Source organism: Miniopterus schreibersii (genome assembly GCF_964146895.1).
Source record: "Miniopterus schreibersii genome assembly, chromosome: 18".
In the NCBI taxonomy this organism is placed as follows: Eukaryota; Metazoa; Chordata; class Mammalia; order Chiroptera; family Miniopteridae; genus Miniopterus; species Miniopterus schreibersii.
This window is the reverse complement of record NC_138121.1, coordinates 3,571,236-3,596,957: the sequence shown is the minus strand read 5'-3', so window position 1 is coordinate 3,596,957 and position 25,722 is coordinate 3,571,236. Positions and strand designations below refer to the sequence as shown.

The window sequence follows — 25,722 nt, the reverse complement described above, 5'->3', positions numbered from 1 at the left end:
GCGCCGGGGCAAAGGCGGAGACAGCGGGGTCCCTCCTCCCCCCTTTCCCTCAAGGGGGAACCCCCTTCCCCCCTCCTTGGCTCGGAGGCTGCACCCCTCCCTTGCCCGCCCCTCCGCCCCGTCCCCTCCCTCCCGCGCCCCGGCCCTTCCCGGGCCTTCGGCGGCAGCAAAGAAAAAAAGAGAGAGAGGAGAGAGAGAGAGAGAAGGGGGAAAAAAGCAGCAGCGGAGGGAGCGGCGGCGGAGGAGAGCGCGCGCGCGCCCCCTCCCTCCCCCCTCCCTCCCCCTCCCCCCAATTTCCACCGCGGCCAATTCATGGACAGGAACTACCCCAGCGCCGGCTTCGGGGACCCGCTCGGCGCCGGGGCGGGATGGAGTTACGAAAGGTCAGCGAAAGCTAGGTAAGGAGCCGAGGGTGGCCTGGAAGAAGGGGCCAAGGGGTAGGGGCCAAGCCTGGCCGGCCCGGGTAAGGCCCGGCCCGCCGGGCGACGCGTGCATCGCAAACTCCCCTCCGGTTTGCAAGGGAGCGGCCTTCCTCGGTTTGCAACAACGCCGCCGCCCCACTTTGCAAATTGCAAACTCCTCCAAAGCCAGCTCCGGCATGCAAAGGGAGAGATGCAGCGGGAAAATGGGGGTGCAAAACAATTTCGGACGGAAAGGCCTTGGGAAGGTGGGAGGGACTGGAGAAGCAAGGCCTGGATTTCCCCCCATCCTTGGATTCCCGGCTTGCTGGCCCCTCCCCCCCGCACCCCAGGCTTTGCTCTTGCAAAGGTGGGAAGAAAAGGAGAATTAGAGCTCAGACCTGGGGGGCGCGCCCCCTTCCCAGGTCCCATTGTTCCGGAACTGCGCGAGGCCGCGCCACTCTGGCTCCCCCACCCCCCGAAATTCCGCGCGCAGAGTGGGCACAGGGCCCCGCCCCCTTCCTAAGCTGGGGTTCCGTGTGTGCAAGGGGGGGTTCCTGGTATCTGAGACACGCCCCCTTTAACTCCCCACCCCCAAAGACAGGGAATCCTAGTTGATGAGAAGGAGTGGAGTGTTTGACCTCCTGGCGTCTGGGCCATGGATTGGGGCCATTATTGCATGGGAAGATTCGGGTGTATGGTTGTGTATGTGAGCGTGGACCCTGTTCCTGGGTAGCTGACAATCTGCTCACCTGCGAATCAGCCCCTTACCTACTGTTTATTTGTGTCGTGCCTTCACTCTTCACCTGCCCCGAACCACCTCCCTCCCCCACACACCTGGGTTTCCCAGCATGGCAGGGCATGACCGCACGTGTGTTCCATGTGGGCTTCTCCCCTCTGTATCTATTCTTCCCCACGGGTGAGTTGGATACTTCTTTGCACACATACATGGCTTTGCATGGCCCTATGCATTTGAACCTCAACCCCAGGAGCTGGACGGTGTTCATGTTCGCACCTGTACCTGGTACTTGACTATCCCCTCCTCATCCCACATCCCTGCCATTTGGGGAACAATCTGCCTCCTGCTCCCAACTGGCTGTGCACCACCCTGTGAGGTTCAGGGCCTATGTGTTCCCACGTGTCTGTAGAAGAGGGGGCCTCTATGCGCAGCTCTGGGGATGGCCCTAGGGTCTTGTGTCACCAGCGGGGTGGGGGCCTGTATGTGGTAGGAGGTCCACGTTTTCAACTCGAGGCACTTTCTCTGACTCTTCACCTTCTCTGTGTTTGTCTCATCCTTGTGCATGTCTGTGTTTGTAATCGTGAGACTATATTGAGACTACATGGTCTCTATTTACTGGGACCCAGGGCTCTGTACTGCTGCTGAGGCACGAGTGGGGACCATTTCTATGGCTTTTTAGTTGGGCACCCCGATTCCCTTATCTTCTTTGCTTTAGGGCCCAAGATTCCCCACTCAGCTGTAAGAATTCCCCCAACTCCCCTAGGGATTTTGCTGAGTTCCCTTTTCCGAGGGCAGCTTCGGAGGATACCCTAACATCTCTCCCTTCCCCCCAGCTTGGTCTATGGCAGCTCCAGGACCTCGCACCCCGAGACGGACATCTTACACCGCCAGGCCTACGGGGCCCCCCACCCACTGCAAAGCTATGCCACCAACCACCACCCTGCAGGTACGGACCCCCATCCCGCCCCGCCTGGACTAGCCCTCCCTCCAAGGCAGCTGATTGGCTGGTGAAAGTTCCACCCCTCCTAATTGGCCTTGCCCTGCGTTCTGGCCCGCCCCTTTCTATCCTCCCTCTGATTGGTTGATCTGTGGCTGCTTAATTTCACCTCGGATTCGTCTGCCTCTGCCTCTAGTCCCGCCTATTTTGTTCCAATTGGTCCCATCCCCACAACCCCCAAATCCCACCTTCTCTTCCAGGCTTTTCCGCCCCTCAAAGCCCACCCAATCACTTTCTTCTGGGTTTGCCCATTCTCTTGATTCCTTGGTTCTCTGAACACTTTCCTTCTAGTTCCCATTCTTCCTGATTGGCAGTGATTCTTTGGACCGCTCCCTTTTCCCTTAGATTTGCCACTACCTTATTCTCCTGAGTGGCTCTGCCTCCAAGGCTTCTGATTGGCCCCCTTCCTTTGATCCTACTGCCCTCCTTCCTTGATGGAGCAGCAATGACACTGTAGTCCAGTTCGATCCTTGACCCTCCTGGTTGGATCCTTTTTTCCTTCCCACCTTTCTTTTTCTGGATTCTCTCACTTTGACTCAACCCCTTTGGAATTGTTCTGTAGGTCGCAAGGGCTCCAGTCATCCCATCCCTTACCCCTGCTGGAATTGCCCAAATCCTTTGGCCTCATCCCCTGCCCCCAATCATAACAACTCCCTGCTCTTTTGATCTCACTTCCTTCACTTCTGGATTTTTCTCTTCCTTTGTCTACCTTTGTCTTCCTGAACTCCCTGCCGTTATGATTGCATTGCACCCCATCCTGCTTACTGTCTCCTTAGCTTGTCTCTGCCCACTTTCTCCCCCTTTCCTTCCCTCCAGTCCCTTTCCCTGACCAAACTTGCCTTTGGCTTCTTCCCTTTCAACCCTGCCCTATCCCCTACCTAGCTGACTCTACCCCCTGTTCCTGGTCAGGCCTCTCTGGACTCTTTGACACTGGCCTCCACCACGCGGGCTCAGCAGGGCCCGACGCCTCCGTCATGAACCTCATCTCGGCCCTGGAGTCCCGGGGCCCCCAGCCAGGCCCCTCTGCCTCCTCTCTCCTCTCCCAGTTCCGCAGTCCTTCCTGGCAAACAGGTAAGCCCGTTGCCAACTCAAGAGGGCCAGGGTGGGGCTGGCTTGTGGTCCACTCTGACCTATGGTCTCCTCCATCATCCCCAGCCATGCATACTCCAGGCCCCACGGAGCTCTTCATCTCAGGCGCCCTGCCGGGTTCCAGCACCTTTCCGTCCTCCTCTGCCCTGTCGGCCTACCAGCACCCGGCTTCCTTCGGCAGCCGCCCCTTCCCAGTGCCCTCATCCCTCAGCCTCCAGGACCCCCCATTCAGTCCCCCAGCTAATGGGCTCCTGTCCCCTCATGACGTGCTGCACCTGAAGCCCTCGCAGGCACCCACGGTGCCCTCCTCGCTAGGCTTTGAGCGCCTGGCGGGGAGTGGTGTCTTGGGGCCCGCTGGTCTTGGCCCGGCCCAGACGCCTCCGTACCGCCCTGGTCCCCCAGACCCACCTCCCCCTCCCCGACACCTCCCAACTCAGTTCAACCTGCTGGCTTCCTCTTCCGCTGCTGCTGCTGCCGCCGAGCAATCCTCCCCACAGCTGTACAACTTCTCGGGTACTGCCCCAGGCCCACCACCCGAGCGGGCCCTACCCCGCCAGGACACCGTCATCAAGCACTACCAACGGCCAGCTAGTGCCCAGCCCCCACCGCCCCCACCACCAGCGCATGCCCTCCAGCACTACCTGAGCTGTGCAAGCACCTATCCCTCCATGGGCCATCGCGCCAACCTGGCCTGCAGCCCCCTCGGTGGTGGGGAGCCTTCCCCAGGCGCTGGTGAGCCTAGCAAGGCTGGGCCCAGTGGAGCCACGGCCGGGGCATCAGGCCGGGCTGCGGGCCCCGAGGCCCCTGGAGGAGGTGGGGCAGGGGGTGGTGGCGGAGGTTACCGCCCCATCATTCAGTCACCTGGTTACAAGACGGGCAAAGGTGGTTATGGAGCAGCTGCAGGTGCTGCCAACAGGCCCCCACCACCTCGTTCAACTGCCACACCCAAATGCCAGAGCCTGGGTGGTCCAGCAGCGGCCTATGCCACTGGGAAGGCCTCTGGGGCTGGCGGAGCAGGAGGCCAGGCCTATTCTCCTGGTCAGCCCCAGGGGCTTCTAGGACCCCAGGCCTATGGGCAAGGGTTTGGAGGGGGTCAAGCACAAGACTTGAGCAAAGGCCCTAGCTACTCAGGGGGGCCTCCGCAGCCCCCCAGCGGCCCCCAGCCTCCTGGCCTAGCCACATGTCAGAGCTACTCCCCTGACCAGCTGCAGGGGCAGCTGTATGGGGTGCAGGGTGAGCCGTACCCAGGGCCAGCTGCCCACTCCCAAGGGCTGCCCACAGCCAGCCCCTCGCTCAGCTATAGTACTGGCCATTCCCCAGCACTCTCGGGCCACGGAGGTGGCTGGGGTCCCAGTTCTTTGGGTGGTGGTGGAGAGGCCAGCCCTTCTCACATCATCCGCCCACTGCAGTCGCCACCTGCCCCCGGTCGCCCACCTGGAGTCGGCTCTCCAGGAGCCCCTGGCAAATACCTGAGCTCTGTCTTGGCCTCAGCCCCATTCCTGGCACCCCCAGGAACCGGCAGCTATGCAGCTGGAGCAGGTGGCTACAAAGGCAAGGGAGATGGCTCAGAGCTGCTGGCTGGCCCTGGGGGGCCTCCTGCTGAGCGCACTGAGGATGAGGAATTCCTCATCCAGCACCTCTTACAGGCGCCCAGCCCCCCGAGGACCTCAGGGGCTGATGGATTGGTGGGCGAAGATGGGGCAGCAGATGCCTCCAAAGGACTTGGTGGGAGTGGCGGGGCTGGGGGTCCCCCAGGCACACCCTATGAGCTGGCCAAGGAAGATCCCCAGAGGTACCATCTACAGAGTGTCATCCGTACCAGTGCCAGCCTTGATGAGGGTGCCACAGCGGCCCTGGAGCTAGGCCTGGGGAGGCTGAAGGAGAAGAAGAAAGGGCCAGAACGGGGTGGTGAGACCCCTGAGGGGCTAGCCACCTCAGTTGTCCACTATGGGGCAGGTGCCAAGGAGCTGGGGGCCTTTCTCCAAAAGAGCCCGCCACCCCCACCTCCCACGGCCCAACCTGCCCAGCCCAACCCCCATGGCCTCCTCCTGGAGGCTGGGGGCCCTGACCTCCCACTGGTGCTGCCTCCTCCTCCCCCACAGCTGCTTCCCTCAGTCCTCAGCCACACCCCTAGCCCCTCTTCCAGCAACCCCAAAGTCGGAGTCCATCTCCTTGAACCAGCCACCCGTGATGGGGCACCCCAGCCACCCCCGCCGCCTCCCCCACCTCCACCACCCATGCCTCTCCAGCTCGAGGCCCACCTCCGTAGCCATGGGCTGGAGCCTGGTGCCCCCAGCCCCCGCCTGCGACCCGAGGAGAGCCTGGAGCCACCAGGTGCCATGCAGGAATTGCTTGGGGCCCTAGAACCACTGCCCCCTGGGCCTGGTGACACTGGTGTGGGCCCACCTAACACTGAGGGAAAGGATCCCTCAGGTGCCTACCGCAGCCCCAGCCCGCAAGGCACCAAGGCCCCCCGCTTTGTGCCACTCACTTCCATCTGCTTCCCTGACTCCTTGCTCCAAGACGAGGAGCGCAGCTTCTTCCCCACCATGGAGGAGATGTTTGGCGGAGGGGCAGCAGATGACTACGGCAAGGCTGGACCGCCTGAGGATGAAGGTGATCCCAAGGCAGGCACTGGGCCCCCTACTGGCCCCCCTGCCTATGATCCCTATGGGCCCTATTGCCCAAGCCGGGCCTCTGGAGCAGGGCCTGAGACTCCAGGCCTGGGCCTCGACCACAACAAGCCACCTGAGCTGCCATCCACGGTCAATGCTGAGCCTCTGGGCTTGATTCAAAGTGGGCCTCACCAGGCGGCCCCACCGCCCCCACCGCCCCCACCACCACCACCTGCCTCAGAGCCCAAGGCAGGCCTGACTTCGCCCATCTTCTGCTCTACCAAGCCAAAGAAGCTGCTCAAGACGTCCTCCTTCCACCTGCTCCGGCGTCGTGACCCTCCCTTCCAGACGCCCAAGAAACTGTATGCCCAGGAATACGAGTTCGAGGCTGACGAGGACAAGGCTGATGTGCCCGCTGACATCCGCCTCAACCCCCGGCGTCTGCCTGACCTGGTGTCCAGCTGCCGTTCTCGACCAGCCCTCTCACCACTGGGTGATATCGACTTCTGTCCACCCAACCCTGGTCCCGATGGCCCCCGGCGCCGTGGCCGCAAGCCCACCAAGGCCAAACGCGATGGCCCGCCCCGACCCCGGGGAAGGCCCCGGATCCGCCCGTTGGAGGTCCCCACCACCACTGGGCCAGCTTTGGCCTCCACACCCACTGATGGGGCCAAGAAACCCCGGGGTCGGGGCCGTGGCCGGGGCAGGAAGGCCGAGGAAGCAGGGGGCACCCGGCTGGAGCCCTTGAAGCCACTTAAGGTGAGGGTGGAGTGGGACCCAGTGCTTCAGTCTGAGAGAAAGGATGGGGGATATGGTTTATATTTCTGAAGCCTGTGAGGAAATGAGTCTGAGGGTTGGAATTCCAGGATTCCACTGTTGGGGAGATCTGAGAATTGAAACGAGTTTTAGAGGGAGGCAGGGGGTTGGAGCTTTGGTTTTTATCCATCGGGGATCCCCGTTTCCTGGGTCTTGGTGGGAGGAAGATCTGGAGCCTGGGGCTCTTGGACTGAGCAAGGAGAGGTCAGTGAGTAATAAAAGGATGGAACCGAGTCCTATCAGAAGGGGTCTGTGTACTTGAACTCTAGGATTCTACAGGCTGAGAGTCTGGGAATTTCAACTTTAGGGTCTTATGTGTGAAGGGGGCTGGGTTCTGGACTCCTGGGTCTGAGGGAGGAGGGGACTTGGGCCCTGACTCCCCACTATTCTTGTATCTAGATCAAGTTGTCTGTGCCCAAGGCTGGTGAGGGTCTGGGAGCCTCATCAGGTGATGCCATATCAGGCGCTGACCACAACAGCTTGGACTCTAGCCTGACTCGGGAGAAGATCGAGGCCAAGATCAAGGAGGTAGAGGAGAAGCAGCCGGAGATGAAGTCCGGCTTCATGGCCTCCTTCCTGGACTTCCTCAAGTCAGGCAAGCGCCACCCGCCACTGTACCAGGCCAGCATGACACCTCCGCTCAGCCCCCCTAAGAGCGTGCCGCCCTCTGTGCCCACCCGAGGCCTGCAGCCCCAGCCCCCTACTGCCCCCACCGTGCCACACCCCCCGCCCACTGGCGCCTTTGGGCTGGGAGGCGCGCTGGAGGCTGCTGAGAGCGAGGGCCTGGGGCTGGGCTGCCCTTCGCCCTGCAAGCGGCTGGACGAGGAGCTGAAACGGAACCTTGAGACGCTGCCCTCCTTCTCCTCGGATGAGGAAGACTCTGTTGCTAAGAACCGGGACCTACAGGAGAGCATCTCCTCAGCCATCTCTGCCCTCGATGACCCACCTCTTGCTGGGCCTAAGGACACGTCCACCCCGGATGGGCCTCCCTTGGCTACTGAAGCTCCAGTCCCAGGGCCGCCCCCTCTCCCAGGGCTCCCTAGTGCCAGCAGCAGTGGTACACCTGGTGAGCTCTGGGGAGATGGTCCAGGGGCGGGGCTTCCCTGTTATTCGGCCGCCGGGTGCGGTTCTGCAGATTATGCTCTGTTCCAGGGACACTGTGTTAGGTGATGTAGACTTACACATTCATGGAGGTCACTTTCTGATGGGGGCAAACAAAGGTTTTGAGAAAGGGGTGTTGTTTTCTAATCTGCCCACAGATGCTAAGTGGACTAGCAGGGGCCCCTCAAGGTGGGCACTGGAGAACGTTGGGGGACAGGGCAGGTTATGTGTGATGGAGACAGCTGGGTAATGGGGTACTCAGTGTGCTTTTAAGACTGGCAGGGGATCCAGGCCCTGGGAAGGGCTCTGGAGTTACCAATGTGTGATAAAGGACAGGAAAGGAAGGTGACGGGGGCGGGGGGGCGGTAGTTTAAAAAGAGGAGAACTGACTAGTGCGGTCTTGTGGGTGGGTGGGAGGGGAAGGCTGGGGGGTATGGTTGGGTTTAGATGGGGTTCTGTCCTGGGGCTTTGGACAAAATGTAAGGGCTTTTGTGGGGGTAACAGGTATTGGGGAGGTTGGAGGAAGACACTCAGGGCAGTTAATGAGGGGGCTTGAGGGCTCAGAAGGACTGTTACAAAAACTCCAAGGGCAGAGGCACCGAGGGAGTTTTCAGACTTGGGAACAGGAAGGAATGGGGATTGGAGCCAGGCAAGGGCACTGAGGCAGCAGAGGATGTTCAGGATTAAAATGGGCATGAGGATGAGAGACTGGTCCCGGGAGTGCAGGATAGTCCTGGAGCTGGGGCCGGGCCTCAGGAAGGAATTCGGGCTTGGCAGAGGGCTGTGGGGACCTGAGTGGCCGTAAGGAGCAGAGGGGCATTCAGATTCAGGGACAAGAGAAGAGGTTCCAGGGAATGGCAAATGGCATTTGGGAACAAGGAGGCATGTCAGGGCAAGGCAAGGAGGTTGGTGGGGACTAGGCTGAGGAGCAGGGGCGAGATGACCAGAGTGGGGGCCAAGGAGAGCATTTTAGTGGGATAGGACCTGACCATGGGGTGGGGGGCACTGGGGAGGGGATGGGACAGGATAGGGGAGCAGGATCAGACAGGAGCTTTGAAGGAGGAATAAGGGCAACAGAGGAGTAATAAGTGGAGGTGAAGGAGTGGGGTGGAGGCAGAGGTGGGTGGTAGCTGAAGAACTCTGTTTCATCTGGAGGGATGTTGGGGGGCTAGGGGGGCTGGGTTGGCACCAGGTAGAGGAAACTAGGCCCAGGCTGGGAGTGCCTTTCACTGACAGCAGAAATGAGGAATACTGGGGACTTGAGGGACATACGGGATGTCGAGGGACAGCAGGTTGAAGCTCAGGGAAGGGGGGGTCTGGAGGTCCAGCTCTGACACCCCTCTTGCTCCCCAGAGCCCCCGCTGCTGGAGGAGAAGCCCCCGCCCTCTCCGCCGCCTGCCCCAACGCCCCAGCCACCACCCCCACCTCCAGCCCTGCCCTCGCCACCCCCGCTGGTGGCCCCAGCCCAGGCCCCGGCTCCAGCTCCAGCTCCAGCTCCCGCACCGGCTCCCGCTCCCGCTCCCGCTCCGGCTCCCACCCCGGCCCCGGCGCCAGCGGCCAGCTCGCCACCTCCGCCACCTCCGCCAGCCCTGCCTTCGCCACCCGCCCCGCCGCCGCCGCCAGCTGCTGCCCCGCCCGAGGAGCCCGCTGCCCCGTCCCCCGAGGACCCCGAGCCGCCCGACGCCCGGCCCCTGCACTTGGCCAAGAAGCAGGAGACGGCGGCGCTGTGCGGGGAGACGGACGAGGAGGCGGGCGAGAGCGGCGGGGAGGGCATCTTCCGCGAGCGCGACGAGTTCGTCATCCGCGCCGAGGACATACCCTCCCTCAAGGTGAGCCCAGCCTGCCCGGCGACTGGCCCGATGGGTTTGGTCCCTGGCGTGCTCGCCGAGCGCCTGCTGGAGGACAGGCTGTGCTGCAGGCGCGGCGACGGCCGGGGCGGCCCCTGGGATAGTGGGGGACACGCCAGCCTCTGAGACACTTTTGTTGTTGTTAATCCTCCCCTGAGGATAAGTTTTCCCATTAATTTTTTTTTAGAGAGTGGGGGTGGGGGGGGAGAAACATCGATGTGAGAGAGACACATTGATTGGTTGCCTCCCCCAGTGGAACCTGCAACCCAGGTAGTGCCCTTGACCGAGAACTGAACCCAGGACCCTTTGGTTCCTGGCCTGATGCACTGGCCAGGGCTGAGATGTTATTTTGTGTGTGTGTAACCCTGAGTGCTGGGGTTACAGTAAGGAGCAAAGCAGGTGAGGGTCGGATGTTCTTCTGACTTGCCATGTAATTGGGAAAGTATGAGGCCTTGGGGTGACATGGCTATGAACACACACCCCACCTGTAAACGTAATAGCCAGCGGGTTGGGAATGCTTGTATGTCAGGCACATCTGACATTTTATGCGGACCAGCCCATTCATGACTTCCAGTTACTCCACACCAGCAAACTCCAGCCCCCCTGAGCCAAATCCAGCCCATTGCCAGTTTTTATCAATAAAGGTTGATTGGCATATAGCCACGCCCACTCATTTCCATATCACCTTTGGCTGCCTTCCCCAATGGCAGAGTGTAATAGTTTCCGCTGAGCCCCGCTGGCCCGCAGAGCCCACAGTATACCTGTCTGCTCCTTTCCAGGGTTGCTGGCCTCTGCTGTACTTGGTTCCTTGGACAGGTAGAATTGGATCACAGGACTAATATGAGTGTTTGACAAGGGTGGTGACATCAGACACCAGTGTAGTACTTCCCACAGGGCATGAGGCAGAGCGAGTACTTGGTCGGTCAGCAAGCCATCAGCACCTCGATGGTGACAACAAAAGCTAAGGCCATTCTCCATATCAGTCACTGTCACTGGCTGGGTATTGACTATGGGACAGGGCCCATGTTCAGGTCTTGATGTATGTTACCATGTTTAATTTAATCTTGGATGTTGGTTCTTCTAAAATACAGATGGAGAAACTGTGGGATGAATTAATTTTAAGGAGTGACTGTTATTACATCTCTTATGGAGTGTTCTGTGAGATTAACTTAATGTTTCATACAATTATCTTTAACCTATTTTATTGTGGAGGAAAGTAGCAAATAGAATACTGGGACTGTGTGTATCCGTTACTCGGCTTCCACCATCGTCACCTCCTGGCTGGTCCTGCTTCTCTCCACTCTGGCACATTCTGCCCCCTGCCCCACCCCACCTACCCCAGGCATCGTATCCTTTCACCCATATTTTATCACCTTTTTAGCATGAAATTTGATAACATGCAAAAGAATGGTCCTAAGAGATTTGTAAGTTATAAAGTAAAATGTTAGAATGAACACTCATGTCCCACCCCCACCCCGCCAGCAACCAGAATGTTCCCAATGCCTGAGCCCCCGGTGTCACTCCCTGGCCAGTCCTGCATCCCCCACTGCGGTACTCATCCAAGTGCCTTGTGTACGTTATTTCATTTTACCCTCAAGACTTCTGGGGCTGATTTGGCCAGTCAGCCTGGGACAGATGAGGAAGATGTTGACCAAACACCAGTAGTAGGAACTGGATGGGATTTGGGGCACGTCACAGTCAGAATTTGGTTTGATCGCTTTTTCCCCTTTAATTGTGATAATCTATGTGTACCATGAAGTTGAACTTCTTAACCATTTTTAAATGTACCATTCAGTGATATTAAGTATGTTCATGTTGTGCAAAACTATTTCTAAGTTTTATCTTTAAAATCACCTTCCTTTATAGGGATTATTACTCCCATTTTACAGGGAGGTAAACTGAGGCTCAGAGCAGTAAAGTAGTCTTCCCAGGCTTTAAATGCTGGGACCTACAGCCCTGCTGCCTTCTGGGAGCCTGTGCTCTCAGTGCAAGACTCAGCCCTTCTCTGTGTAATTCTGTCAAATACTGATGATGACAGCAGTCAGTGCTACTGGGCGCTCAGCACTGGGCCAAATGAACAGGGCTCTAGGGCAGGGACCGTGACTCCCAGTTTACAGATGAGGAAGTTCACGATCAGAGAGACGGAATCATTTGGCTGGTGAGTGCCTAGCTGGGATTGGAGCCAGAGCCATCTGATACCATCTCCCGGCTGGCATGGGGCAGGGGAAGGGACTGGGCAAGGACTCAGATGCTTAAAATACAACAGGAGTGTGTGTTCTAATCGGGGCACAGATGTTGGGGGCTCGTTCGTGTGCCTGGATTCAGGGCAGGCTGGTGGCATGGTTGTTGAGAGAGCCCAGCTTTGGCCTTAACCTGCCTGGTGCACATCTCTGAGTTAGACTGGTGTTGAACCTTCTGAGCCTCAATTTCCTATCTGTAAAATGGGGCTAATCATATTAGTACTTCCTTCATGCAGTGTGAGGATGGCATTATGGCTCACCCAGTATTCTGATCGTGGGTGGCATACTGAGGTGCCTATAAGGTTTGCTTCTGTTACTCATCTTCGTGAACTTCGGCAAGTCTCTGGTGTAGGGCTTGGCCAAGTTTTACTGTAGGCCAGATAGCAAAAATATTTTTGGCTTTGCAGACCACTTAGGGTCTCTGTCACATGTTCTTGATTTTTTTCTTTTTTACGATTTTTTAAGAATGTAGAAACCATTCTTAGCTCTTACATGATAAAAAATGGGCCACGGGCCATAGTTTTTTCCTGGAGCAGTGGCAGTCCAGTAGAAATATCATGAGTCATATACATCATTGGGACTTTCTTGGATCCACATTTTTAAACAGTTAAAAGACGGGTGAGATTAGCCACAGGAATGTATTTTCTTTAACCCAACATATCTAAAGTAGCATTTCAGCATGTAATTAATATAGAAGAATTTGATGTTTTACATTTTCCTTTCATACCAAGTCTTCGAAACTCAGTATGTATTTTACATTCTTAGAACACTCAGATGAACTGCATTTCAAGTGCTCAAGAGCCACATGTATGGGGGGGAGGGGCTGCTGAACTGGAGAGTGCCAGGTTAGCCCCCTCTCTGCTTCATCTTCCCCACGTGTAATATGGGCATGATCATATTAACTCTCAGTTCTTGAGGATGTCGAAGATTTAGCAGGATGTAAACTCTGAGCATGTAAGAGTTTGTTGGGTGGAGAAAAGTGTGTGGAGAATGTGGTCCAGCGAGAGAGAACATTGTGCAAAGGCCCTGTGGTGATGGAAAGCATGGCGTGCTTGAGATGTGCAGGGATACAAGGGATTGGACAGTGAGTGCCAAGGCTGGGATCAATGGGAGAATCTGCTCTGGGTTGCCCGGCCTCTGCTAGGGCCCCTGGTCTGTATGGAGGTGGCTGCGGAGGTTGACTGCATTAGTTCTGTGACAGTGACTCCCCTGTTAATGGACCCTGCAGCTTTTTCCTTAACACCAGGCTCAGTGCTTCTAGTTTACTCACATCCTGCTGCTTACTGCCCTTGTCTCAGCTTGTCACAGTTCAAATTCCCAGAAGAGAATCTGATTGGTCCAGCTCAGCATTTGGGGGCTGTGGGTGGGGCAACTTCCTTAGTAAGTGGAAGTGGACGTAGTCGGTGATATGATTCACATGAGGAGAGGCAGGAACGACATGGCTTTGGGACTAACTGGCTCTAGTTGAGGAGCTGGCAGGGATGATTGCCAGGTGATTGGGTCCAATGACTGGGGGTGTGGTGGGGATCCTGAGAAAAGTGGTTTGGGGGAAGATATCAAGTCCAATGGAATGCAGTGAGCCCAGGGACCTGAGCCCAGCTAGAGGATCAGCTGACTCCTTAGAGAAGGCAGACAGGCAGTGGGAGGAGAAAGGCAGTGGGAGGAGGGGGGTGTTCCCCCTAGCTTGGGGGGGGGAATGTGCTGATGGATTTCTCAAAAGCTTCTGAGAACTAGAACAGGGTACATATTCACACTGAGAGGGAAAAGGCACCTCTGGTGGGGACCCTGCGTATGCAAAAGCCTGGAGTTCAGAAAGTCTGGGGCTTGCCCTGGTCAGTGTGGCTCAGTTGGGCGTCATCCTGTGCACTGAAAGGTTTCTGGTTCTATTCCTGGTCAGGGCACATGCCCCGGTTGCAGACTCAAATCCCCAGTAGGGGGCATGTAGGAAGCAGCTGGTCGCTGTTTCACTTTCACATCAATGTTTCTCTCTCTCCCTCTCCCTTCCTCTCTTTCTTAAACAAGAATCTTGCCCAGCCGGCGTGGCTCAGTGGTTGAGCGTCGACCTATGATCCAGAAGATTGAGGTTCGATTCCAATCAAGGCGCATGTCTGGGTAGTGGGCTCGATCCCCAGTAGGGGGCGTGCAGGAGGCAGCTGATCAATGACTCTCTCATCATTGATGTTTCTATCTCTCTCTCCCTCTCCCTTCCTCTCTCGGAAATCAATAAAAACATATATATTTTTTAAAAAGTCTGGGGCTTGTCTGCTGAGCTTTGAGGGCTCTGCATGGCTTGCTGGGCAGGAGCAGAAGGGAGAGGAAACTGAGGCAAAGTCTGCCAGCCTATAGAATCGGCATTGGAGGCCCTGGAAGGTTTTGGAACAGGGTAGGGTGTAAATGGGCTTTCCAGTACTTGGGCCCCTGACCTGGCTCCCTGAGGAGCCAGGAGCGAGGACTGAGAACCATGGTATCCTGGAGGAAAGCACTTAGGTTGGGACACCTACATCCCTGTCTTGCCCTGCCTCATTCTTTTATGAGACTCAGGCAAGAGCCTTTCTGGACCTCATTTTCATCCGGTTATTGTAACCACTTTGTGTCCCCCTGGTTGATCTAAGGGACATGAAAAGTCATGGATGTGAGAGCAGTTGACCCAAAACCAAGAGTAGACAGCCAATACCTGGCACGCAGCCTTTAGTGTTGCAGCTGCTGCCAGTGGCAGACATTACTAATTGATCCAAGCACTCAGTCCTGCCGAGCCTGGTGCTCAGGGCAGCCATAATCAGTCAGTTGGAGTTACCATCCCAGTGCTGTTGTATTGCTTGACTGTGGAGTCTCTGAATGCAGGGACCGCCCCTCCTTCGTCCCTGGGTTATCACAATGCTCAGTGCATGTGTCCCGCTATGTTCTTATTCTGTACTTATCTGTACCTGTCAGTAGCTGTCTTCTAGAGCCACAGCTGTCACACATTTCCTTGGCAGTCCCTGCCCACCACCCAGTCCCCTCATGGGAGGAGACATGGTCCTACCAGGACTCATTTAGGTGTCACTTCTTCTAGGAAGCATTCTTGGATTCAGATTGAGTTCAGGGTCCCTTCTTTTCTGCTTCAGGGGCATCCACCATTGACGCATTGATTACCTGTGCTGTTATTTTTGTGTGCCTGTGTTTGGCTCCCTTGCTGTCCCCCTCGCTCCCCAGGATCAGATGCTGGGTCTGACTTGCATCCATCGGGTCCAGACACAAGCCTTGGTGTGTGGGTGAGGGTCTAAGGGTGTCAGGGAGTGGAGATGGGAGAGTCTTTCTACCCCTGTGGCACACCCTGCTGTGGATAGACTGATGAAGTAAATGTCTCAGGTACCCTGTCACCTGTCTATTCTCGGCACAAGCCACTGCCTTGCCCTGCTTTGTTTATTTGCTTGTCTGTCTTGTTATCTACGTAGTGAAGGCTCCGTGAAAGGCTTTGTCTCTTTCCTTCACCGCTGAACCCCGGGGCCCAACATGGTGTCTAGAAAATAGTGGATGGGTGCTCTGGTTTTTGTCATTGCGTTGAGCTATGTGGGAGGATTGTACCATCGCACCAAAAAGCTGTAGAGACTGAAGCCTCGGAGCCCGGGAATGAACAGCTGGATCGAGAGTATTGGACCGTAGGAGGACAGGGCCGGACTCCACTTGCGTCCCCAGGGCTGAGAACATCGCGAGGCCCAAAGATATCTGCCATCCGGGTGGTCATTCATACTTGTTGACCATGATGCCTTTTCTCTAAGGGGTACTGAGGGAGGTCAGAGGGCCAGGAATTGGGGAGCAAGGTGCAGGGATGGGGGCTGACCCTGCCGGCCTCGCTGTGCCCCTCCTCAGCTGGCGTTGCAGACGGGCCGCGAGCCCCCCCCCATCTGGCGCGTCCAGAAGGCCCTGCTACAGAAATTCACCCCGGAGATCAAGGACGGGCAGCGGCAGTTCTGTGCCACCAGCAACGTAAGCCTGCAGAGGGCAGCGAGGACTCGGCCCCGCCCCGCCCCGGGTGGGGTGTGTGGCCGCTGCCGTGGCCCAGCGGGTGGGAATCTTGGGTGCTGGGCTGCGGGATGGGGTAGGTGAAGGATTTCCTTTTGTGCTCTTTCCCTCCATAGTATTTGGGGTATTTTGGGGACGCAAAAAACCGGTACCAGCGCCTTTATGTAAAGTTTCTGGAAAACGTGAACAAGAAGGATTACGTGAGGGTCTGCGCTCGGAAACCTTGGCACCGGCCCCCTGCGCCTGTCAGGTACGGTGGGGCCTGGGGACAGGTGGCGGGCAGGGCCAGCAGGCTAGGAGATGGGACACGCAACGGGAAATAGTCTGGGGAGGGGACAGAACAGGGCAGGTTGGAGACCGAGAGAGAGGAAACCACCTCAGGGAGAGGGAGCGCTCCGTTCCAGCGCTGTGGGCCAGGCGGGGATCCCAAGGAGGAGAATTGGGGCTCCCCGGAGGCAGCTGAGCGCTGTCCCTTCTGTGTTCCCTGCCAGACGCTCTGGGCAGGCCAAGGGCCCCGCCTCTGCGGGGGGCAGCTCTGCACTTCCCCCCAAGGCCCCGGCACCACCTCCTAAGCCTGAGACCTCTGATAAGACGACATCTGAGAAGCCCCCAGAGCAGACGCTGGAGTCGGTTGTGCCCGAACCCCCTGCCCCTGAGAAGCCGTCCCCGCCTCCGCCGGTGGAGAAGGAGAAGGAGCGGGAGAAGGAGCGGGAGAAGGAGAAGGAGAAGGAGAAGGAGCGGGTCACACGCGGGGAGCGGCCGCTGCGCGGGGAGCGGGGCCCGGGCGGGCGGCAGACGCGGCTGGAGCGGAGCCTCCCCACCGGACAGCCCGCCGCCTCCCGGCTGCCCAAGGCCCGGCCCACCAAGGTGAAGGCCGAGCCGCCCCCCAAGAAGAGGAAGAAGTGGCTGAAGGAGGTGGCAGGCAACGCCTCGGCGGGCGGGGGCCCACCAGGCAGCTCCTCGGACTCGGAGTCATCCCCCGGAGCACCCAGCGAGGATGGTGAGACCCTCGGGCACCGCGAGGCTGGTGGGGAGGCTGGGGGGACTGGGCCTTCAGGAGGCATGGGCAGGGGCTGTCCAGAGGGGCCGGGTAGCATCAGCAAGACAGTCACAATAAGTAAATTAAAAACACTAGCAGTGGCCAACAACTATGTGGCACCTAATTACATGATAGGCTGTCTTCTCATTTCTTTGCATGTATTTGCTGCATAATTTCCCCAGCAGTCTTAGAGGTAGATACTATTGTCCTCATATGCCAGTGGGGAAACTGAGGCACCAAGAGTGTAACACTGCTGGGATGTGGCATCCCGCTTGAGTTGGAATGCAGCCCTTGGAGCCTCAAGCTCCATCTTATGACGCTGCTCTGTTTTGTCTCAGAATAAGTAGGTTCTGGGGGCTGAGGGGGACCAGGATTGACCCTGGAGGCCCAGAGATGGTGGTATTCCCTGTGACTTGCTGGGTGGCTCCAGAAAGGAGGCATTACCTCTTGGTGCCTTAGTGACCTCACCTGTAAAATGGGTTAATAATAGATAAAGCACAGAGGGGAGGATACTTGCTATAATAGGTAGCAGATGTGAGCTCCATTGCTTAGAATGATGTCTGGTTTATGATGCCAATAACAACAACAAAATACGTTTACACACACGTAAAATAAATACAACAGCCAGGTGCTAGGCATCATTTTAAGCATTTTACACACGGCTCATTTTATCTTTACATAAACCCTGTAAGGTAGGTGCTGTAGAATTGTCCTCAATTTTAAAGATGAGAAAACTGAGGCACTGGGAGGTGACCTGACTTGTTCGAGGTCACATTCTTTCAGGTGTAATGCAAGGATAGCTGTTTTGTTCTATATTTTTAGTTTATTGGTTGATTTTTATTTATTTTTAATTTTTAAAAAATTTTATGTATTGATTTGAGAGAGAGAAAGAGAGATGGATTCGTTGTTCCACTTACTTATGCATTCATTGGTCACTTCTTATATATGACCTGTCCAGGGACCAAACCTGCAGCCTGGGCATGTGGGGACTATGCTCTAACCAACTCACCTACCTGGCCAGACGCAGAGGTAGCTGTCTTAACAGAGTCTAAACTTACAGCCAGTCAAATGAGAGATGGAATTGTCTTTCCATCAAAGCCCTGCTATAGATGGGGGGGTCATGGAGAATAAGAGGCTCTTCTCAAGGTTGTCTAGAGTCCCATTTTTCTTTTCCTGTTCTGCTGTCCCCTAGGAAGCTGTCTTCACCATATGGTCAGAAGCAGCCTGGCAGCCCTGTCCGTAGGAATGGACACAAGGGCAGGGGAATGGCTTCACTTTCCCCTTAAGTGACAGATTTGAGTGGGCGTGGCCCACATCCTGTCTTCTCATATCCCATTGGCCAGAACTACTCACATGGCCACAGCTAGCTGCAAGGGGGCCTGGGAAATGTAGTCCTTTAACTGGTCCAGCTGTGCTGAATCAAGCCAGGTGGAAGCAGTTGAAGCTGAGACAGGCAGGTATGATAAGGGAGGAGGTTTAGATGTGCAGATCTTTCCTTCTCTGACCCTCAATTTTTTTTTCCCCTCAAATAAGTTTATATATCTAAGTCACATGTCATCTGGTTCACCTATTTAAAATATATAATTCACTGGCTATTAGTATAGTCGTAGAGTTTTCACCTCTGCAATTAATTTTAGAACATTTATATCACCCCAGAAAGAAATCCTGCACTCTTTGGCCATCACTCCTCTTCCTTCCCTGAAGTTCTAAGCAACCAATAATGTACTATCTCCATAGATTTGCCTGTTCTGGACATTTTATGTAAGTGGAATCATACAATATCTAGCCTTTTGTGTCTGGCTTCTTTCATTTAGCATACTGATTTTGAGGTTCACCCATGTATTGGTGCTTTGTTCCTTTTCATGGCTGAATAATATTCCACGGCATGGATCTACCACATTTTATTTATCTATGCAACAATTGATGGACATTTGGGTTGTTTCCACTGTTTAGCTAATGCTGCTATGAACGTACATGGGCAGCCCTGAATTTTCTGAGCCTAGGAAATGGGGGGAGCTGGACTCTGCACTCTTAGGGGAGCAGTTTCCCTTCCAAGGGTCAATGTTTCTCTCTGGGTGAGGGTTTGTGTCCCCCCACCCCATTCAACCAGGATTCCCTGGAGGGAATGATGAGCCTGACTCATCTGGTTACCATGAAGGCTTTGTCCAGCCCAGGAGGCCCCAGAACCAACCCTCTTGGTTGTCCAAGAACAGCCACCCTCCATGTGCTCTCTCCTTTCTTATATTCCCAGTGAAAGTTCTAGAAAGAGGCTGCAGTGCTGTCTTCTCTCCTCTTCCTTTAGTCCACTCCCATCCAGCTTCCTCAGCCTCTTTCAGCAGGTGTTTATTGAGCACCTACTATGTGCCACAACTGGGGTTCCAGCTGTGAACAGAATAAACAAAAATATGTGTCCTCGTGTGAGCTCACAGTCCATCCAGGGAGTCAGTCAGATATGTTATGTAACAGAATACAAAACAATATGAAAAATCATTGGTGTGAGGCTGGGGAGGATTAAAGGCAGTTAAGAAAAATAAATCCAATAAAGAGGATCCAGGCAGCAAACTGGGTGATGTTTTCGGGGAAGGCAGAGTTGGGGAAGGTTTCTGGAAATGACATTGGAGCAAAGATCTGAACGCGGCAGGATCATGTGACTTTGAGGGAGAGAACATTCCAGGCTGGGCGTGTCGGGATCAGGAAGGAGGCCAGTGGCTGGAGCAAACAGGAGGAGAGGGTGAGGAGTGAGGGCAGAGGAGGAACAGGACCAGATCCCGGAGGGACAAGGGGTCTGGGGCTTTGTGGCTGCACTGGCAGGATTTTACCCTGAGCGAGACAGGAGCCATAGGTGGGTTTGGGATGAGGCCTGATGGGGTCTTATTCCCACTGCCAAGTGCTCACTCCAGACCCTTGAAACAGCTGTCACCAGGGATCCTCAATACTCATAAATCAAGTGGCCTTTTCTCATGCTTCTTCCTAAGGGGTATTCTGGGGCCTTCTCTGGCCCTCCCATTTGACTTTTCCCCCCAATGCGCCTCTGTGGCTTTCTTGTGAGCGTCCCCTGTGAGTGTCTTGTCCTTGGCCTTGTTGTCCACCGCTCGATTGGCACACTCCCATAAGTTTCCAGTGAGCCTCAGGTTCATTCTTCCCCCTGGCCACCCTCCAGGCCTCCTCAAGCCCCCTCCCTCCAGCTCCCACTGAGCTGCTTGTCCCAGGTTGCTTATCTCAGGGACAATCCCCCTGGCTACCCAGTCACCAGGCCAGACCCTCTGGCACCATGAGTTGCTCCCTCACCTCCACCTCCACGTCTGAGAAGTTCCCAGTCCTACCCCTCCCTGACTGCCCCATCCCCCTCTGCTCTTTCCCGCAGCCCTCTCCCTCACGCCCCCCTCCCATCTCTATAGCCTGTCCCTACCGCCCTGCTCCAGCCTCATCCTTTCTTACTTGGTCTGTTGCCCTGATCTCTCGTCTCACCCCTCCAATCTGTCCCCCACATGGCCTCAGAGGGGTCTTTCTACACGAATTCTCACCCCTCCCCCGCTCACAGCTCTCCCACGGCTTCCTAGTATCCACCAGGAAAAGCCTTTGCCCTTTCAACCCCTCGCTGGAGGCCCTGCGTGGACTGGCTTGCACTGATAACGTGCAGTCTGCTCCTATCTCCTTCCTCAATCTTGCCCTTTGTGATCTGATCTCTCTGACTTGATTCACCGGTTTAGAAACCAACTATGCTGCTGCTTTAGACTTTGCTGAAGCTGCATTGAACTGGTCAAACATGAAGTTTACGAGCCTGGGACAGTCTTTCCTAATGCTCTTTCCTGTCACTCAAGACTCAGCTCTTGAGCAACCTGGAGCCAACCATTCCCTGACTCCCAGGCTGAGCTCATCACAATGCCTGTGATTCAGCCCTTAGAGCACGTTGCACTGGTTCTCCTCAGTCCTCCACAGTAGGTTTGGGCCTCCCTGAGAGCAGGGATTTCTCTGCTGGTCCCTGGTGCCTGGAACACTGTCTGCCCCACAAGTAGCATCAGGGCAAGCTGCAATAATGAACTCATATCCATGGTTTTCCCCCAGAGCGGGCAGTACCTGGGCGTCTGCTGAAGACCCGGGCGATGCGGGAGATGTACCGGAGCTATGTGGAGATGCTGGTGAGCACAGCACTCGACCCGGACATGATCCAGGCCCTGGAGGACACGCATGGTGAGCTGAGGCCTGGGCGGAGGGAGCTGGGGACCGACCCCCAACCCCTCCTTTGCCCCCATGCATTGTGGGGCTGCGGCTCTTCTGAACCCCCTCCTCGGCTTTCAGACGAGCTGTACCTCCCACCCATGCGGAAGATCGATGGCCTCCTGAATGAGCACAAGAAGAAAGTCCTGAAGCGGCTGTCGCTGAGCCCAGCCCTGCAGGTGCTTGGGAGGCCTGGGCAGGCGGTGTCTGGGGCCCAGAGGTCAGGCATGGAGGAGATGTGTGCATGTGGTCCCAGAACATCTGGAGGGAGCAGTCATGGGGAGAGTCGGGCTTGGCCAGGAGAAAAGTTGAGATCAGTGTGTCGGGAGCGGTCTCTGGGTTCTTAGTAGCCTTGCAGGCCCAGTAGGAGGGGAGCTGGGATGGTGTGGAGGGGTCATGAAGGTCTGGGATGGATTCCTGGGAAGGCCCAGCAGAGTGTGGTTGTGTAGCGCAAGTTTGGGGACAAAAGGTAGATGGAGGCCCGCACGAAGGGCTCACTTGGAATCTGATGGCTTCTCTGATGACATAATGTAGGTTCTTAGAGAATCTCAGGCTTCAGTATGAAGTCATGGAATGGCTTAGGGTTCTGGGATGGAATATCAGGGCAGCTTCTGGAATTCTGGGATAGAATGTAAGTCTGGCTCTGAGAATTCTGATGGGGAGGTTAGTGTCGTGCTGAGAATCTGGGGTAGAATGTTAGGGTGACTCCCATTCCTGGGATGGAATGTTAGTCCACCCTGAAAATTCCAGAGGGATGTGAGTCTGGTTCTGAGAATTCTAGGATGGATTGTAGGCTGGCTCTGAAAACTCTTGGTGGGATGTTAGTTTGCGTCAGAAAATAGGGGCTAAAATGTTAATCTGGTGCTGGAACCCTGGGTGAGCTGTTAGGACGACTCTGAGAATTCTGGGATTGAGTGTGTCTGGCTCTGAGAAGTCTGGATAGGATGACATGCTAGGGTTAAGAATTCCATTATTTAAAAAAAAAAAAGGATCCCTGGCTGGGTTGCTCAGTAGGTTAGAGCATTGTTCCGATACGCCAAGGTTGTGGGTTTGGTCCCCAGTCAGGGCACATACAAGAATCAACCAATGATGCATAAATAAGTGGAACAACAAATCTGTGTGTTTTGGGGTTTTTTCTCTCTCTCTCCCTCTCAAATTAATTTTGGGGGGGAAAAATCATTATAGAATACAGGCTACCTCATCTTATTGTGAGTCACACATATTGCATTTTTTGTTGTTGTTATATATAGAGATGAATTTATTTTTACTTTTATTTTTTTAATTTTATTTTTGTTTAAAATATTACAGATGTCCCTTTTCATATTGCATTTTTTACAAATTAAAGGTAAGACCCTCCACCAGCTAAAAGCTTACCACTTGCAAAGTCTCAAATGATGGTTAGCATTTTTTAGCAGTAAAGTATTTTTTAATGAAGGTCTATACATTTTTAATAGACTACAGTATAGCGTAAACATTACTTTCATATGCACTGGGAATCCAAACATTTTGCGACTCGCTTTATTGCCTTGTTCGCTGTGTTGCAGTCAGTGGTGTGGAACGGAACCTGCAGTATTGCATCGCGTGCCTGTGTGAGGCTAGGCCTGAGGGTTGTGGGGTGGAACGTTAGCCTGGTTTTAGAATTCTGGGATGGAATGTGACCTGGCGCTGGGGATTCTGGGATTTAGGCTGGCTGAGGATTTTGAGTAGGATGTTAGGGTAGCTCTGAGAATTCTACTTGGAAATTAGGTGTCTGAGGATCCTGGGCCGGGCCACAAAGCATGTAAAGGTCACCAGGCAGGCCTAGGCTCCTTTGTCCTTTAAAGAAAGCAAGACTCCCAGTTGTCTCTTGATCCTGGGGGAAAGTGTGGCATCTGATTCTCAGGGAACCTGAGACCTGGGTGGTGGGTTTGGGGTGTGCAGGCCCAGGGAGGTGTCCCACTGATCCATCATCCGCCCACAGGATGCCCTGCACACCTTCCCCCAGCTGCAAGTGGAGCAGAGCGGGGAGGGCTCCCCAGAAGAGGGGGCCGTGCGGCTGCGGCCGGCTGGGGAGCCCTACAACCGCAAGACGCTCAGCAAGCTCAAGAGGAGCGTGGTCCGGGCCCAGGTGGGGCCATGGAGGGGCGCGCAGGGTGGGGGGAGAGGGGCTGCCCCATGCCGGGTGGGGTGCTGAGACATCTCCATCCCATCTGTTCAGGAGTTCAAGGTTGAGCTAGACAAGTCGGGATACTATACGCTCTACCACTCACTCCACCACTATAAGTACCACACCTTTCTGCGCTGCCGGGACCAGGTGAGTCTACCCATGGCGCGAATTGCCCTGGGTTCTACCCCTCATGGGCTCTTCCATGGTTCCAGGGGGCCAGGCCCCCAGCCCCTACTCCCTCACACCCAGGAGTCCAGGCCTCCAGACTCCCCCATCCCTCAGACCCAGGGGTCCGGCCCCCCAGCCCTTCCTCCCTCAGACCCAGGGGTCTAGCTCCCAACGTCTTCTCCCCGGGACACTGATCCCTAGACCCCTGCCTCCTCCCACCCCAGGCCCTGGTGGTCGCCTGCCCCAGCTCCATGTTTAAACCCCTGCAGACCCTGGCCATCGAGGGCGGTGCTGAGGACCTGGGCCAGGAGGAGGTGGTCCAGCAGTGCATGCGGAACCAGCCGTGGCTGGAACAGCTCTTCGACTCCTTCAGTGACCTGCTGGCCCAAGCACAGGCCCACAGCCGCTGTGGGTGACCCCACCTCGGCCTGGGGGGGACACCTCCTCCATGAACCAAGAACTGGGACAGAACTGTGTCCTCAGGCGCTAACCCCCAGGCCCTGTTGCCAGGGAAGAGGGGGGGGTCACTGGTCAGGGTGTGTCTGTGCTGCCCCCACAGGGCAGGGTTCAGAGTTGGACTCCCCTCTCTCCCAAGCCCTCTCCACTCCCTCCCCATTCTTCCCACTGTCCGGTGTACAGAGAAATTATTTATATATATGTATAAATGTCTATTTAGTAACGGTTTCCCTCTCCCCCTTGCCCCCCTCCCCCTCCATGGCCATAGCCCTCACCCCCTCCACCTTGTACATAATGTATAGGAAAAATCTATGTATGGCTGAGGGGGGTGGGGCGGCTTTAGAGAGCTGGGGGACCCCTCACCCCCAAGCCCCCCCTTCCAGGCCAAGATCTTTGCTAAAGGCCATTCCCTCCCCAGGGCATCCGGTGTCCTGTGGGAGGGGGAAAACGCATCTTGTTAATTATTTTTAATCTTATTTATTGTACATACCTGGGGCGGGGGGCTAGGGAGGTGGAGGGGGGAGAAGGGTCCCCTCCCTTTGCCCCTCCCACTCCTTTTCTACTGCGATTTGTCTGTGTCTCACCCCAACACACACCACCCCCATCCCATTGTTGTCTGGATGTGGTTCTATTTTTTATCGGTCTCCCCTCTCCTCCTCCTCTCTCTAACCCCTCTGCTCCCACCTCCCCACCACCCGTTGTCTCTTGCTCTTTCTTGGGCTTCTGTACAACTCAACTTGTATACACTGTGTACACACAACCAGCCAAACGAAAACCCAACGGCAAACACTTTATCGTCCGGCTGGAGTGGCTCTGTCCTGCGGCATCTGGGTCGCCCTGGGGTGGCAGGGGCAGAGGGTCTGGAACTGGAATGTGGCTTTTCTGGAGCTCTGGCAGGTGGTTGGTCTGGGGACATTGTATCAGTTACGTCTCACTGCGTAACGTAGCCCACCCCAAAATTTAGTGACTTAAAGCAAGAAACATCATTGTACGGTTCCTGAGGATCAGGAATTTGGAAGTGGGTTAGCTGGATGGTACTGGCCTAGGGTCTGCCATGAGGGTGCTGTCAGGTCATCAGCCAGGGTGGCAGTCCTCAAGGATCTGACTGGAATTTAAGGACCTATTTTAATGTGGTTCATTTGCATGGCTCTTGGCTGGAGGCGTCAGTTCTTTGCCACATGGACCTTGCCCACAGGGCAGCTTGAGTGTCTTCACGACATGGCAGTTGGCTTCGCCCAGAGTGAATGATCCAAGGGAGAGAGCAAGGAGGTCATGAGATTTCCTTGTCATCTAACACCATTGTTTCTGCCACCTGTTTGTAGAGGAGAGCCAGCACACACTCGGAGAGGTGGTTAGCTCCACGTTGTGAAGGGGAAAGTGTGGGAGTTTTTGGATGTTTCTTGTTTTTAAAAATATTTATTTCAGAGAGGACGGGAGAGAGAAAGATAGAAACATCAATGATGAGAGAGTCATTGATCAGCTGCCCCCTGCATGCCCCCAACTGGGGATCGAGCCTGCAACCCGGGCAAGTGCCCTGACCAGGGATCAAACCCGCCACCTTGGGTTACCAGGATGATGCTCTAACCAACTGAGCTACCTAGCCAGGGCTGGATGTATTTTTAAACCAGTTCAGGCAGTGACTGGTGTGAGGAGTTGACCAGCTTTCCTTGGCTCTCTAATTTAGGCTTGGGAAGGGTTTCTGTGTTCTTGAACCCTGAAACCACAAGATCACGAGTGGACTGGCATTTTGGAGGCCGGCACCAGAGGTGAGGATGGATTCTGTATTCTCGAGCCTCAGTATGATCCAGGACTGCTAGAAATGTAGACTCAGGTTCTTTCTCAGATCTACTG

General features: G+C 55.7%; 1 protein-coding gene across 1 annotated transcript; it reads left to right on the top strand.

The window, feature by feature from the left end:
• Positions 1-283: 283 nt before the first annotated feature.
• PRR12 (proline rich 12) lies at positions 284-24,659 on the top strand. The gene is made up of 14 exons (XM_081119739.1): positions 284-398; positions 1,971-2,083; positions 3,044-3,205; positions 3,290-6,597; positions 7,054-7,720; positions 9,109-9,584; positions 15,692-15,808; positions 15,961-16,094; positions 16,336-16,844; positions 20,949-21,074; positions 21,183-21,280; positions 23,062-23,208; positions 23,299-23,394; positions 23,685-24,659. The coding sequence occupies exons 1-14, from the start codon at positions 313-315 to the stop codon at positions 23,829-23,831; spliced, it is 6,186 nt and encodes a 2,061-aa protein (XP_080975865.1). The 5' UTR covers positions 284-312; the 3' UTR covers positions 23,832-24,659.
• The last annotated feature ends 1,063 nt before the right edge of the window (positions 24,660-25,722 follow it).